Source organism: Megalobrama amblycephala, linkage group LG7, assembly GCF_018812025.1.
Source record: "Megalobrama amblycephala isolate DHTTF-2021 linkage group LG7, ASM1881202v1, whole genome shotgun sequence".
Classification (NCBI taxonomy): domain Eukaryota; kingdom Metazoa; phylum Chordata; class Actinopteri; order Cypriniformes; family Xenocyprididae; genus Megalobrama; species Megalobrama amblycephala.
Genome location: NC_063050.1, coordinates 44,920,375 through 44,936,441, shown reverse-complemented (window position 1 = coordinate 44,936,441; position 16,067 = coordinate 44,920,375). Strand labels below are relative to the sequence as shown.

The 16,067-nt window shown below is 36.1% G+C and overlaps 1 protein-coding gene across 5 annotated transcripts in view; it reads right to left on the bottom strand.

Annotated features, from left to right (window-relative positions):
- Window positions 1–16,067, bottom strand: part of slit2 (slit homolog 2 (Drosophila)) — a 92,877-nt gene that overhangs the window by 5,794 nt on the left and 71,016 nt on the right. For 4 of the 5 annotated variants that reach the window (XM_048197711.1, XM_048197712.1, XM_048197714.1 and 1 more), the window contains 14 exons: window positions 15,341–15,507; window positions 14,920–15,052; window positions 14,598–14,666; window positions 13,412–13,483; window positions 12,042–12,113; window positions 11,847–11,918; window positions 10,919–11,082; window positions 10,410–10,534; window positions 9,845–9,942; window positions 5,819–5,958; window positions 5,172–5,265; window positions 1,550–1,687; window positions 1,202–1,442; window positions 947–1,077 (listed from right to left, as the gene is read on the bottom strand). In XM_048197711.1, coding sequence (XP_048053668.1) covers window positions 947–1,077; window positions 1,202–1,442; window positions 1,550–1,687; window positions 5,172–5,265; window positions 5,819–5,958; window positions 9,845–9,942; window positions 10,410–10,534; window positions 10,919–11,082; window positions 11,847–11,918; window positions 12,042–12,113; window positions 13,412–13,483; window positions 14,598–14,666; window positions 14,920–15,052; window positions 15,341–15,507 — 1,716 coding nt within the window. The remainder of the gene's footprint in view (window positions 1–946; window positions 1,078–1,201; window positions 1,443–1,549; window positions 1,688–5,171; window positions 5,266–5,818; window positions 5,959–9,844; window positions 9,943–10,409; window positions 10,535–10,918; window positions 11,083–11,846; window positions 11,919–12,041; window positions 12,114–13,411; window positions 13,484–14,597; window positions 14,667–14,919; window positions 15,053–15,340; window positions 15,508–16,067) is intronic. The other variant, XM_048197713.1, reaches the window with a different exon arrangement.

Here is a 16,067-nt window from a genome sequence, read left to right as displayed (position 1 = left end):
TTTATCAAAATCAGAAGTTTTCAAAACAATTCCACACATGTAATGGTGAGGATGTTGAAAATAATTTAATATGCAATCAATCATAGCAGTGGGCATTTACTAGTCTTGAATGTGGCATGCCTATCAAAATGTTTCGAAAGACAGGGTCAAAAACAAGACAAGAAAATAGCCTATTGCTTCTAAATTAGGATGATTTTTATGTAAAAATCTTGATAGCATTATAAGTGGACCTTAGAGAACATTATATATATTTTTTTTTAAATGCAGTTCATGACCCCTTTAAATTGATTAGACTTCAGAAAAAAGATTTACTTCAGAAGAAAGATTTTTTTTCTCATTACTGTTGAGAAAAGAAAGAAAAAAGCAAGCTTTTTAGGTTTTGCTTAGACCAGAGGTCTTCAATAGGAGTCTGCAACCCTTTGCCAACTTCTCTTTGATCTCAGTCTAATTTCTGTGAAAAATGAAAATAACTCCAGCCAAAGTTAAAGCTGAGTATAAAACGGCAGTTGCGATATTTTTATTTTTATGACTTATATCGGCTTCTTGAACAAGAAAAAAAATCAAGAATAAAGCATCACACACGCACACATGTGCTGCTTAATATTTTTGTAGAAACTGTGATACATGTTTTTCAGGATTCATTGGTGAATAGAAAGTTCAAAAGAGCAGCATTTATTTGAAATAAAAAAAACTTTTGTAACATTATAAATGTCTATCATTTTTTTATAAATTGAATGCATCCTTACTAAATAAAATTAAAGTGTCTTTAAAAAATCTGACTGATCTCAAACTTTTGAATGGTATATGGAGTCTGGATTAAATATAATGTGAATATAATAAAGATGTATTGATAGATAACTGGTCTTGATTTAACATGTTGTAAAATGGATAGTTCTAACTCTAAATTGTGCTGTTGTAAAATATGGTATCTAAAATGTATATGTACCTGTAGATGGCAGATGGAGGGTATGATCCAGAGTCATAACTGACTCTCAGTCTGCCTCTGTAGAGCTCCACAGCAATGTGCTCATTATCCCCTTTATACAGCAACACTCCATTATCCTCATCTGTGGCGATCTATTATACGCATATAGACCACATGAGTGTGTGTATATGCATCTTTGATGAAGAATTAACAATTTCTCTCTCACACTTAAAAACACAAAGAACACAAGCAGAATGATCTTTTTATGACTTGTACCTGTAGAGATATATTGGCCTGTTCTGTAATGAGGTTGGAGGGGATCTGCAGAAACGATTCTCTGTTGATGAAGTTGACGCTGACCAGCCTCTCACAGTGCACGCCCTCGTAACCATGGAGACACTGACACACAGGATCTGTGTCCTTGACAACACACTGTGCACCGTTGGCACAGTCGTAGTGGTCACACGGACTTGTTCTCGGCAGGACCATTGGAGGAGAGAACTCGCAGAACAACCCACTGTGCGCGCACACACACACAAAAACACAGTGAGACATGTATTCCACATTGTGATCTCTGATTATCTCTGCCTGGTGACTGTATTGTGTTTGTGTATTCATGCTCACCTGTATCCTTCTGGGCACACACATGTGTAGCCATTCACAGCATCAATACACTGAGCCCCGTTTTTACACTTATTATCTTCACAATCATCAAAATCCACCTCACAGTGCTCCCCGGTGTAACCTGGAGTACACTCACACCTACACACACACACACACAAAACAACATCACATTTAACATTTAAGCATCTTCATCTTTAACTCCAATAATATCAAGGCTGTAGAATCACATTCAGTTTAAATCTACCATATTTCTGCCAAAATATTATGGTTACAATTATTGTTACAACAGTAAATCCATTGTAAATGTTGGTGATTTGTGGATTGCAAAGCCATCTAACTTGTTTGTTCAGAGCAAAGAGTTTCTCCTGTTCAACATTGTTAACGCTGTTGAGAATGTCAGTGCTGTTTCATCAGGCTTTAAACTAGTTTAAATCACATTTGTGTTTGATAACAGAATTCAAGCCCTTCATCAATGTTGAGACGAATTCAAACACTCTGAGTAACTACTGAATCAGTGCAGTTTAGCTTCCTGTTTTTCTTATTTTCATAGTTTTATAGAAACCAAATGTAGTTACTTTTTACTATGGTAGTGAGAAGCCTTGCAGGGTTTTACCTGTGGTTACCATGGTATATTTTAATAAGATTAGCCAGCAAGCAATAGCCGTCATTTCACTGTCTCGGTTAACTATAGACCCGATATAGTCCGGCTATGAGTAACACACTTCTAGCAAAAATAACCTAGAATTTTGGTTACATATTTGTAAAAATAACTTGCCAGATGTATGATATTCCATCATGTAAGCAAAGTCAACAGTGATTACATGGTTAGACATCTATTAAATTTTCACTGACAGCCCATATTTTGTCCTGTTTTAGCCTAGATGTCAGGGCTGTGTTTGGACAGCTATTAGATGTCTTTTAAAAGCAAAATTGCTTGCTGGGTAGAGTCCTCGGAATATTTACATTTTACCCTACCGCTTAATGAAAGTAAATTTACATCTGCATCCCAACTCAAGCTCAGTGCTTTACTTTTTTAAATGTGCATTTCCTAGAGACTAAATAAATATATAAATGAGGATCTTTAGCATGAAAATGTTGAAATCCCCATGCCTCAAAGCGAATAGATGTGGACTAAAACCCACAAAACTTACTTTAAATGAAAGTAAGTCAAAATGCAGAAGCCATACACTTTTAGTAACTTAAGGTCCATCTAACTAGGTTTGGGGGTCTAAAGTTGGACCTGACATGCCAAAATCTGTTGTAGATTCAGTGGTGTGATTGGGATCATGCTTCTTCTTTTTTTAAATAATATACATATATGAACAGTGAAATCTATTGTGTTGTGAGATTAGACTTCTCTAATTACTAACGTTTTAGATACTCGAACCATTGAAATTGAAATTCTTTTTCATGAATTTACACATACCCTAAAGCGCTACATAAACACATTCATCATCCCTTCATATCGCATCATATCATATTTAAAACACCCCCCTCCAACTCATTTTTATAGTAAACCCAACGGGAGAGCTGTAATGGAATATCAGAACACAAACACAGAGCAGAACCTCAGAGACTCCAGCTGCATTCCACACAGCTCTAGTGTTGTGTTAACATCTGCACCAATGGGCATAAAAACACACAAATGAACTTATGTGGTCTGCTGCTCACACACATATCAGCAGAGAAGGAAACACACACACCTGATGGTTTCTAACATGGTGATTGTTTTGGTCTGGTGGAGAGAGAGATGAAATAAAAGACGAGATGAGAGAAGGGGGAGTCTGGAGGGGAGAGCGTGATGAAACTGAATCCAAAAGGATTTGGATCCAACAGGCTTAAGTGACTGCAGAAGGGCAGTTTTTATAGGCAAGGATTCATATAGGAATCAAAATGTCTGTACAGCACTAATGCACTGGAGTCAGAAGAGTATGCAGAGATATAGTCATGATATGTTTGGTCTATAAGAGCTATAATATACAGTATATTATATAAATAGACCGGCATTCAAAGGTTTGGGGCCAGCAAGACTTTTCATTGTTTTTTTTTGTTTTGTTTGTTTAAAGTCTCTTTTGCTCAACCATTTATTTGATCAAAATATTGTGAAATATTACTACAATTTAAAATAATTGGTTTCCATTTTAATACATTTTTAAATGTTATTTATTCCTGTGATTCTCAAAAACATTTCTTATTATTGTCATTGTTGATTTTTTGTGGAAGATGTGATACACTACCATTCAAATGTTTTCAACATTGATAATAATAATAAATGTTTGCTGAGCACCAAATCAGCATATATGAATGATTTCTAAAGGATCATGTGACACTGAAGACTGGAGTAATGATGCTGAAAATTCAGCTCTGCAATCAAAGGAATATATATATATAAAAACAGTTAAAGGGTTAGTTCACCCAAAAATATTCCTGAAAACTATTGAACTGAACTATTGTTCACCCGAAAATAATGTCATTAATTACTCACCTTCATGCCGTTTCACGCCCGTAAGACCTTCGTTCATCTTTGGAACAGAAATTAAGTTATTTTTGTTGAAATCCAATGGCTCAGTGAGGCCTCCATAGCCAGCAATGACATTTCCTCTCTCAAGATCCATTAATGTACTAAAAACACATTTAAATCGGTTCATGTGAGTACAATGGTTCAATATTAATATTGTGAAGTGACGAGAATATTTTTGGTGTGCCAAAAAAACAAAATAACAACTTATATAGTTGATGGCCGATTTCAAAACACTGCTTCATGAAGCTTCGGAGCGTTATGAATCAGCTATCATGATTCGGATCACGTGTCAAACCGCCAAACTGCTGAAATCACGTGACTTTGGCACTCCGAAGCTTCATGAAGCAGTGTTTTGAAATCGGCCATCACTATATGTCGTTATTTTGGGGTTTTTTTGGCGCACCAAAAATATCCTCGTCGCTTTATAATATTAATAATGAACCACTCACATGAACTGATTTAAATATGTTTTTAGTACCTTTATGGATCTTGAGAGAGGAAATGTCATTGCTGGCTATGGAGGCCTCACCGAGCCATCGGATTTCAACTAAAATATCCTAATATGATAAGATTAACGAAGGACATACGGATGTGGAAAGGCATGAGGGTGAGTAATAAATGGCAGAATTTTTGGGTGAACTAACCCTTTAAATTATTATAATATTTCAGAATACTACTGTTTTTATAGTATTGTTCATCAAATAAATGCAGCCTAGGTTAGCATAAGAGACTTCTTTCAAAAACATAAAAAAAATTGCAATTATTCCAAACTTTTGACCAGTAGTGTATATATAAGTTTATGTAAATATTTCACAGACATAACTGTGAACTGTGAAATGCACAGTTCTGCTTGTAGATAGTCTATTTATCTGGTTTATTTGGTATTAAGGACCTTGAAATTAAAAACTCTTTCTTTAAAAGCAATTCAAGTGTAAATTCTTCCCTAAAAGTGGCCCAGTATCTTTAAAACACAGCTTTGTTTCCAAATGGACTGATAATAACCTGAGGATAATAACCAGTATGTTTCAGATGATCAAGAATGTGGATTTATTGTTTGAGGCTGAGTCTGTAACACAGGTAGTGGGTATTTTAGTGACTTACATGAAGCCCTTAGCCGTCAGAATACATTTCGAGTCGTGCTGACACAGGTTCAGCTCTGAAGCGCAGAAATCCAGCTTATCTTCACACAGCTCCCCTGCACATACACATACTCATTATGAAAAGTCAGAAAGAGTGGGAGGAATATGAATAATCAAAGTAGTGTTTACTGTAAGAAAACAAAAGTCGCATCCCATTAAACCAGTAGCATTGTGTTTGCGTGTCCAGTGTAGTCTCTGATTAATCATCTTACAGAGGGGAAGATGACAAAATACCAATACTCTGAACAACAACAATACAATACACCTCTATCGACAGTGAACCAGCAAGGAAAACATCAATGTGTGTGTGCATTTCATACTTTAGCAAGCACAGAGGGCACACTAGCCAGAAACAGCAAAGGAAAGAGACAGACAATGGGAGGATGAAGTGAAAGAGAGTAAACTAACCTTTCTCCACCTCATTATTATTAGCAGCTAGCAGAAAAAGAGAAACAAGTAACGAGAGAAAGACAAAGAAATACAGAGGACGTGTTTGACATGTTAGCTCAAGCGGCACATTTGCATGTTAGCATCAGACAGTTAAACACAAAGCACGGAGAACACAGAGCATTTTGCGCGTGACTGTGCTTGTGTATGTGTGTAAGTTACCCGTGTATTCAGGTGAGCAGAGACAGGTGTAGTTGTTGATACCATCCACACACGTAGAGTTATTCTCACAGTCATTATCTTCACAGTCATCGATATTTATCTCACATTCGTCGCCCTCAAATCCATCCGGACACACACACCTGAAAATACACACATAACGACTTTTTAATCCTTTTGAAACTTTTAATTCACTCAGACAAACTCTATGAACAGTAGTGATATTCTATAATTGTCTATAATTGTTTGTTTTTTATACTACTACATTTCTCTCACAGTCCATTGTTCTAGATATTGTGGTGCATAGTTCAGGTCCTTTCTTAAATTTTTTTTCACTATTTCTTCACCAAATTTTAAGTATGGGTGCTTGGAAATTATCATCAGATCATCTCTCTTCAACAAGCCGCACAATTTAAGGTATCATTCATGCCCAAAGCACAAACAGGATGAGTTTAATATTTAAGCTTAGGTGTTTATTCAAAACCCTTAGTATGAGCAATAAGCACTGTGGGCATACCAGTAATATGAGGCATGCAGGGTTTGAATCAAACTTTACTTACACACATATATATACATGAAACACTTGCCTACACATGTGAAGTAGTCACACATTATGTGTAATGCTTGTGCAAATGGGAAATGCAGATTGATACATCTTCTGCTTCTAACAGGTGCATGTATGTTATAGCCTCTGGAGCGATCAAACATACAATAGTTAATCTTCACAACATGGAGACTCCATAATGTCTGGCCTCCCACTCAGAACTATACCACCATTTGCTCCCCACATACACTTCAAAGACACTTGAGACACTGATTGTTCTCAATACAAGAATCGGACATGCAGCCCATAGAAATGGCATCCTTTCCACTAATTCATTGACAAATTTGCTTAAAGAAATGAGCATGCATTTCCCCAGTACATTTTTTGTATTATTACTGTGTGTATACTGTTTTTTGTATATTGTATCATGTTATGTATGCCTGAAATTTGGAACTACTAGATAATGTAGCTCACCTAGGTGGTGTTTCATTTCAAATTACTCATTTAATGACTCACACTTTGGTGGACATCTTCTCATAGAATGCATTTTATGTTTGTTGTATTTATGAGAGTAAAAAAAGACACAAACTACAAGCTTTCTTCCCTCATGCAAATGAGTCCACTTTCAAACAAAGGAAATTTCCCGCTTGAGAATTGCACCTTTCTCATTGGTCAAGCCAAAACTCAAAGGTGTGACTTCTGTAGAAGTTAAAAAGCCCCCACGCAGATCGCTCTCGTGCTTCTGGTCTTCTATTTGTTCCTGTTGATATTATGAATTGCTGTCACATGAGACCCCACCCGGCCCCCGAGCCGGGCTGGCAGGCCTCATCCACTTCAAGCCATGTGCATCTTCCTCGACAACAGGGTCAAATTAACAGTGCAAGTTTGTTGTCATTTCTTCACTCAACACAGAAGCCTGCAGATCTGGATGCTCATAAACAGCTAAGGCATTTGCAAGTATCGTAGATTTGAACACTAAAGTTTGAACCCCTTTGTTAACAAAGGTGCTTTATAGTGAGAAACTGATGGTTCTTCCAGCTCGTTAAACGACTCTTTTCATAGCTTCATTCCCCTGTTATGCTACGGTTCAAATTCAGTTCCACTCTTTCATTTCCTATGTATGCATGATTTGTATGTCTGTGTGTTTAGTCTCTGTGTTTGTGATTTAGTTAAAACTTGTGTGCACATTCTTGCAAGTTGGTTCTGACCTGCTTATTAACCAATGTCACTGATAACGATTACGATCACAGCTACATGCTAAGAAAGAGTTTTTTTTTTTTTTTTTGTGGCCATGGAAAATATCCATTTTGAAGAGTTGATAGATTATCAATACTGAGTTAATTGATTGTAATATTAATTCAGCTACATCATGTTAATTCGATTAACTGATATTTATAATTAATTATAACAAGTTATGATTAATTATTCATATTTCCATTTTGAGCTAATTCACTACAATGTGAAGAGTTTGTATGTATGCGTAAATTTCATTTCACTATTGTGCAAAAGTTTGTGGTCAGTAAAAAAAATGGAAAGAAATTTTTACTTTTATTCAGTAAGGATACATTAAATTGACCAAAAGTCTAAGTAAAGATTTTTTTATATTGTTACAAAAAAAAATCTATTTCATATAATAAATGCTGTTCTTAAATACGTTTTATTCATCAAATAATGCTGAAAAAATGTACTGAAGCTGTGTCTATAATACAGGTTGTGAGGGGAATCCATGGTTTTCACAAAAAATTAACCAGCACAACTGTCTTCAACATTGATTATTATAATAAATACTACTTGAGCACCAAATCAGCATATTAGAATGATTTCTGAAGGGTCATGTGATACTGAAGACTGGAGTAATGTCTGCTGAAAATTCAGCTTTGCCATCACAGGAATAAATCACATTTTAAAATATATTAAAACAAAAAAGTTATTTTAAATTGTAATAATATTATATCACAATATTACTCTTTTTACTGTCGTTTTGTTTAAATTATATGCAGCCTTGGTGAGCATAAAAGATGTCTTTTAAAAACATTAAAAATCTTACAACCCCAAACTTTTGAATGGTATGCATGTATGCATGAGTACACTAGATGTATCAGTCTGCATTTCACATGTGTAATGTGTAAGCATTTGTTTGAGCATTCAGCGCTATGCACGCAAGTGTTATGTATGAGTTAAAGGTGCCCTAGAATAAAAAAAAATGAATTTACCTTGGCATAGTTGAAGTATTTACCTTGGCATGTACTGAACTCTTGGAAGAGTTCAGTACATGGAAATGACATACAGTGAGTCTCAAACACCATTGTTTCCTCCTTATATAAATCTCATTTGTTTAAAAGACCTCCGAAAAACAGTCGGGATCATTAATATGTATGACCCCAATATTTGCATATGCCAGCTCATGTTCAAGGCATGAATTCATCCATTTTGAGGGTTAGATTAGCTGTTTGAACTTTGTTTATGCTGTTTAAAGCAAGCGCAAGCTCCGGGGGAGGGGAGCACGAGAATAAAGGGGCTGCAGCCTGAATCGGCGCATATTTAATGATGCCCCAAAAAAGGCAGTTAAAAAAAATGAATAAAAAAAATCTATGGGGTATTTTGAACTGAAACTTCACAGACACATTCAGGGGACACCTTAGACTTATATTACATCTTTTGAAAACACGTTCCACGGCACCTTTAAGATTGATTTAAACCCTATACAGCGCCTCATTCAGTTAAGCTGGCTTGAATTCATATAAGCAACAGGAGAACCACTAATGAAACTGGTTAAATCTTACATTTATGATTTATGATGCATCACACTGAAGAGAATACATTTATCAGTTATTCACATAAATTATCAAGTTCCAAATTCATGAATATTTGAAAGCACTACAGAGCCGCAGTGTTTTCGCTCTTTGACCTATGAATGGCTTACTTATGGTTGTCTCTGCACATTAAACTGGGATAGAAGAAATTATTTTATGCAGCGGCCGTGTGTGTCTGTGAGTGTATTACATTACATTAGCTAATCAAAATGTAAAGCAGAAGTTCTCAAATTAAACTCTTCTTATTCACCAATACAAAGGATTTATTAGCATTGATCAGTGTATGACTACATCTGAACCTGAGCTCACCACGCACACACACACACACACACGTCTCTGCTGTGTGTGTCCACAGAAAGGCCCTTGATTGGCTGATTAAGTGCATGAGTGAGCTCAGATCACTTTCAGACACTTCAGTCTGATTAAGACAGATTAGACACACTCTGTCCATAAAGTATATTCATTACCGGAGCAGCAGGGACACACACACACACGCACACACATCTGATCATTTACTTAATGTACTAAATGAAAGCCACATTCAACAGGGCCTGAATACAATAAAGAATATCTTTATCCGTCTCATACACATATCAGTTGTAATTTCAAACAGTTCAGCATTTTGATGATGAGAATGATCAAAGTCTGATCAAAGTCTGATCAAAGTCTCACCAGTGAGTGTTCTCCTCTCCATCCTTTAGATGACAGGTGCCTCCATTCTGACAGGGGTTACTGATGCACGCATGAATCGGTTCCTCGCAGTCTTGACCCTATATGAATATGCATGTTGCATTACATACAAATGTAATATCCATCCATGCATGCATCTTCCATAATTGCTTTTTCTCACATACAAATGATATTCTATACAAATGTGTGAACATGTACATGCAAGCAGAGACATTTCAGATGTTCTCAATGTTTAGATGAACAATTTTATATTATAATCTTAACCATCCAGAGAATGCAAGAGAACGCCTATGCAAAAGTAATATTTTGCTCCCTATATGACTTTGATCCTTCCTTCAATGTTAGGTTTTCTTATATTTTTTTAAATTTAGTTGCCATTTAACTGCCTGCCAGGTGAAAAGTCTGCTGTCTTAGAAATGTAATAGCATCTTTTCTCAAACAAACCACACAATTTCGTCTTGTACCATTGTAGCACAAAGACGAGCTGCGTATACAAAGTTTAATACCTTGGCAAGACCTTTAATGAGATATTCTTGTGTGTAAATACCTTAAAACCATACGGACAGGTGCATCGGTAAAAATCAACGGGATGGTTACTGCAGGTTCCATCATTCTTGCATGGATTGGATAAACAAGGATTACATTTAGCCAAAATGCTCACATCCACTGGACCTATGTAAAATACAGAGAGAAAAAGAAATTACACAGCATGTTATAAACACAAACAAAGATACAACAAAAACACAACCACAGACTTACAAACACAGATAGGATTGAGCAGGTAAAGCGTCACAAAATTGGCTCACAAACTAAAACAGGTCAAAGGTCACTTTAAACCTGAGGATAGGTTGGGTGGCAGATACAGGGGGCTGGGTCAGGGCTCTGATTGGCTTCCTTACCTGGCACAGGAAAACCACAAGTCCCCAGCACCTCTAAAAATGTACCAATCAAATCACATTACTTACAACATTAACATCTGAGCATATAAGCTAGAGTTAGTACTAATGCCCTCTCCGTGACAGGATGAGTGTTTCCAAAGTGCACGGGTGGGTTTACCTGTGCATGTGAATTTCTTGGAGGGTGTAGTCAGCAGTAGTTTGTCGGTCATCTCTCCAGGACCGGCACAGCGTGCGATTCCAGGCTCCTTGTAGCCACTCTTTACCCAGTCAGAGAGCCACTGCATGTGACAATCACAGTACAGAGGGTTTGCTCCCAGAGCCCTGCAGGAAACACACACAATATATTACAAACATTCTCCAAAAAATTGATGATAAAATAATCAGTGATACAAAAATAAAATGAAACATGATATGAAGTAGCGTACAGTATATTCACTCAGTTTTTCTAAAGCAACACCTTAAAACAGAGACATTAGCAGATAAAGTTTCATAGGGAACTGTCACGTTTCAGATCATCGGGTTCTAACGGAGCGTGAGTTTGATGGGGGGTAGTTCCTCCATGTTGCTCTGATTGGCTGTCATTGTGATAATCCCCACCTATCACATTTCCCAGTCCGCAAATAAGCCTAAATGTGTCAAACCTGTGGAAATTATGGAGTTTACAACTCACGCACCTGAAATATAGCTACTTTTGGTTACTTCATGACACACAAAAAGGTCTCTGAGTGAGCAAGCTGTTTTAGAGCTAGTATTTTGATATAAACATATAAAAATATTATGATATTAGCTGCTTGACAGTCTCTTGTGTAAGGTAATGTGTAGATTTGTTCTTCTCGGCTGTCAGTCATAATTACACTTGTGAAATTGATCCATGGGAATTATAAAAAAAAGGGTCATCGTGGGAGACCAAGAACTCAACCAATCTGTGGCTGCAGAGCCCCAGGTTCAGACAAAGAAAGTGTTTCAGTGTGTCTGTGTGAGAGTAAAAGAAAGAACCAAAGTACATCCAGCTGTCAAAACCTATTTGGTACACTCATAAGTGCTTGTGTGTGTGTGTATGTGTGTGCTCATTCTGAGGTACTTACAGGTGGGAGAGTGAGGACAGATCTTTGAAAGCTCCATCTGGGATCACAGCAATATCATTACCATGAAGAGACCTGCAGAGAGAATAGAGAAATGAAGCCATCCAAGAGAGTCCAAAACACATAAATCAAAGTCTAATAGCAAACACGCACACACAGACACACACACACACACGCACGCGTCAATAAGGTACTCACAACAGGCGCAGAGATTTGAGGCCGTCGAAAGCTTTTACAGGAATACACCTCAGTCTGTTGTAGCTTAAAATTCTGGGATGAAACAAAAAAATATTACAATACTTGCAAAAACATATATTTACACAGAAGCGTCAGGCCATACAGACTCAATAAATAAATAAATAAGCCAAGTTGATTTTGCAACTTCCAAAACAAAATAAAGATAATTAAATTATTATCTTTAATAATAAGTTAAGTAAAAGTGTCTAAAATGGTGTGGCAAAAAATCACTCATTCATGTGTCTAAATTTAAACCAAATGAGCTTTTCGAATGAACCAGGACCAATGTTGGGATAAGTTACTCTTTAAAGTAATGCATTACAATATTGCGTTACTCCCTAAAAAGTAACGGTAACACTTTATTTTAGGGTCTTTTAACTATTTGCTTATTAGCATGCATATTACTAGAATATTGGCTGTTTATTGGTACTTATTAAGCACATATTATTTTACATTACCTTATTCTACATTATTAATCCTACCCAATACCTAAACTTAACAACTACCTTACTAACTATTAATGAGCAGTAAATTAGTAATTTATTGAGGGAAAAGTCATAATTAACAGTGAATATGTATTCCCTATACTAAAATGTTACTAAAGTAACTAATAGCGTTACTTAGTTACTTTTTATGGAAAGTAATGCGTTATGTTACTTTTGCGTTACCTTTTCTCATCTGGGCTGTTTGTTGCTGTTTGTTTGTTTTTATAACAACAAAAAAGTTGTATTTTTGTCAAATGTTAAGGCCCTCTCACACCAAAAGTGAAAAGAATAATCATCAGGTTGAAGAAAATGCAAATTCACACCTGTACAGTAGAGAGCAAATAAGCCTTTCAGCTGTGCTGCCAGGAGAAGTAAATGAGTAAATGTATGCTCACATTTAGTTTAGAACTAGTTTAGAATGCCCATCATGTTCACGCAACGCCTCTGCATTACTCCCGATTTCTCTCATCAAATCAATCAATAAATGGAAAAACAAAGTAACTTGCATTACTTATTTGAAAAAGTAACTCAAATATTTTGTTGCAAATTTAAAAGTAATGCGTTACTTTAGTAGTTACTTAAAAAAAGTAATCTGATTACATAACTCATGTCACTTGTAATGCTTTACCCCCAACACTGACCAGGACTACCACTTTTGCCGCCTCAAAAAAGGCGCATGACAGCACTGTATTTATACAAACTGCATAAGTGCACATATCATTTTTTTAAATTGGTAATAATCATACACGCACAATGCACAGCTACAAACATACACAACCACACTAGTGTTTGCACAAGAAACACACAGACATACTAACTGAAGCCATAAATCATGTTGACACTCACAGGGTGAGAAGCTCGGACATGTTACTGAAGCTGTGGTTGGACAATGTGCTGATCTGGTTATTACTCAAATCACTGCAAGAAAACACACATCCACACACACACACACACACACACACACACACACACAAACAAAGGCAGAGTGTTATGAGCCACAAGAAAATCGGACACTTAAAGCCAACATTTATGGTACATTGCAATAACAAAATGTTGCACAGCATTAAAAAGAAAAAAATTCTTTATATTTAAGATAAATTCATTTTGTAATTCACATGAGCTGTTTTTATACTGTTCACAGTAACTCCATCAAAGCCAAACTAGTATTACAGCAACTAAAAATAAAGTAAAAATAAATAAATAAAATGATAAACTGATGAAGGGATGTATTTAAAATATTTAAAAATTGACCCAAATTGCATATTACATTTCACATTATATGGTTCAATGCATGGCAAAAGACAATGCACACGTGAACTTCCATGTTAGGACACTCAGACAGCTGAACTTATCAGTGCAGTGACCTTTAAAACTGCAAACAGCAAACACAAAGCATGTACAATTGTTATGTGTTAGGCTTCAAGTCATAATACAATAAACAGAAACATTCAACAGCCTTGATGCATCGCCTCACTCAAATTGACTTTTCTGTTCAGGTGTGATTTATAAAACTATTTAATTTGCATTTATGAAAATAATACAATATGTTCAAATATAATAAACCTACAAAAAAACATTTTCAGTCTTATAAATTATTTAAAACAATATTTCAGAGTCTTTGATCTTTTTTATGTGCATAAAATAACTAATTTAGACTGAGGAAATGAGCAATCAGTCATACTTAACTCAGTCATATTTAATTGATGAATTCGCATATGTGTGTGTGTAATGATGGTTGTTCAATAGTGCTTAATTCATTTGTTATGTTTGGTGGAGGAATATTGTGGAACACTCTAATAGTGCAGGAAATAAGTGCAAAAGTCAAAAAAAAAAAAAAAAAAATACAGCTACAAACATTTGGATTTCCTGGCATTGGCAGGATGAGAAAATGGATCAAACACCATATGTACAAGCTAACTCTCTCCGTTTAAAAGAGTGCAGGTCTGTAATGACTGGCTAGTTTCAAAGGGGCAGGGCTCTGATAACAGTAAACTATTTGTGATTGGCTGACTCCAGAGAGGGCTGTACCTACATGAGAGTGAGGTGTTTATAATTGGATAGTTCCAGAGGGACTTGCGTGAACTGGTTGCCATCGAGATAGCTATCAGAAAAAGACAAACAAGTTATTACTCAAACACAGAGGAAATAGCACATTAGCAACAGTGTAATGGGAGAAACTTCAAAGACGTATATACAGCAGCCGTGTATTGTTTCAGACATCAAGTATGCGTTTTTGGAGGCAGCAGGGTTTATAAAAAGGTGTGCCTGGATCAGATAAGGGGATTTTTGAAAATGGCCATTTATTATGAAATTGCTGTGAGGTTTGAGGCCATAGTGAGTTTGTGTACACTCACAGTTCTGTAACGTCTTTAGGAATGCCCTTGGGTAAAACCTTTAGTCCTTTATTACTGCAGCGCACCACCGTATCCAAACACGAACACTCGGCAGGACAGCGAGCCAGGGGTGAACAGCTATTCTCATCATTACCTGCACTCACACAAAGAGAAAATTAATCATCATGTTAATGTTCTCATTTATCAGAAGTAGAGAATAATTCAATTTGAAATGAGGTTTTTGATGTGAAGTTATGCCAGGGTGATTGTTATTGTAAGCTTGTTTGTGTAGAAGAAAGATAACACAGAGCTATGCTCAAGTTAACATAACAGATCTTATCAGAGCCCCATTAAGAGCTAGAAACAAGATCTTTTTACACACACACACACACACACACACACACACACAACTAAATACCCCCACACACGCTCATAGCCGTACCGTCTTCACAGGCAAAGTCTTGTACGGCTACATCTTGAATAGGGATCTCCTTTAGAAAGTAGGGGCTCTGACAGCGGGGGTTGCCCGTGACAATCCGTTTCTTACGGAGCCATTCCCCCAGCCAAGCCAGATGACAGTTACAGTTAAATGGATTGGCCAGCAAGTTCCTGTGGGATTGCATAAGGAAAAATTATGTAGCAAATATTTAACAAATCATTCTACAAAGAAATGCTGTGTTCCAAAACCTAATGAGCTGCCTCTCTTAAAAATAAAAATTCGAAAAGGGGGTTTTCGCAGCGATAGAAGAAACATTTTTGGTTCCTTAAAGAACCTTTCATTGAGCAGTTCTTTACAGAAGCATTTTTCCCTTAGTGTGAATAATATTTTAATAATCTAAAGAACCTTTTTTCCACAGTAAAGAGTCTTTTGTTCAATGAAAGTTAAAGGTTGTTTATGGAACCATCGATGCCAATAAAGAACCTTTATTTTTAAGAGTGTATGTAGGCAGCATTTTAAGGCATCATAGGCACACTATCATCTTGAACCATAGGCAACTTTAACAAATCAAAGATGGTGGACAAGGTGAGAGAAATGTATATTCTAAATATAAATTTTACTTATAAATAAGTTTATTAATAAAAAAGCAATAACAATATTACATGTTTTTTAGTTAATTATTTTATCCTAATACTTGGATTTTTTTTAATACTTATATAGAGTATCATGG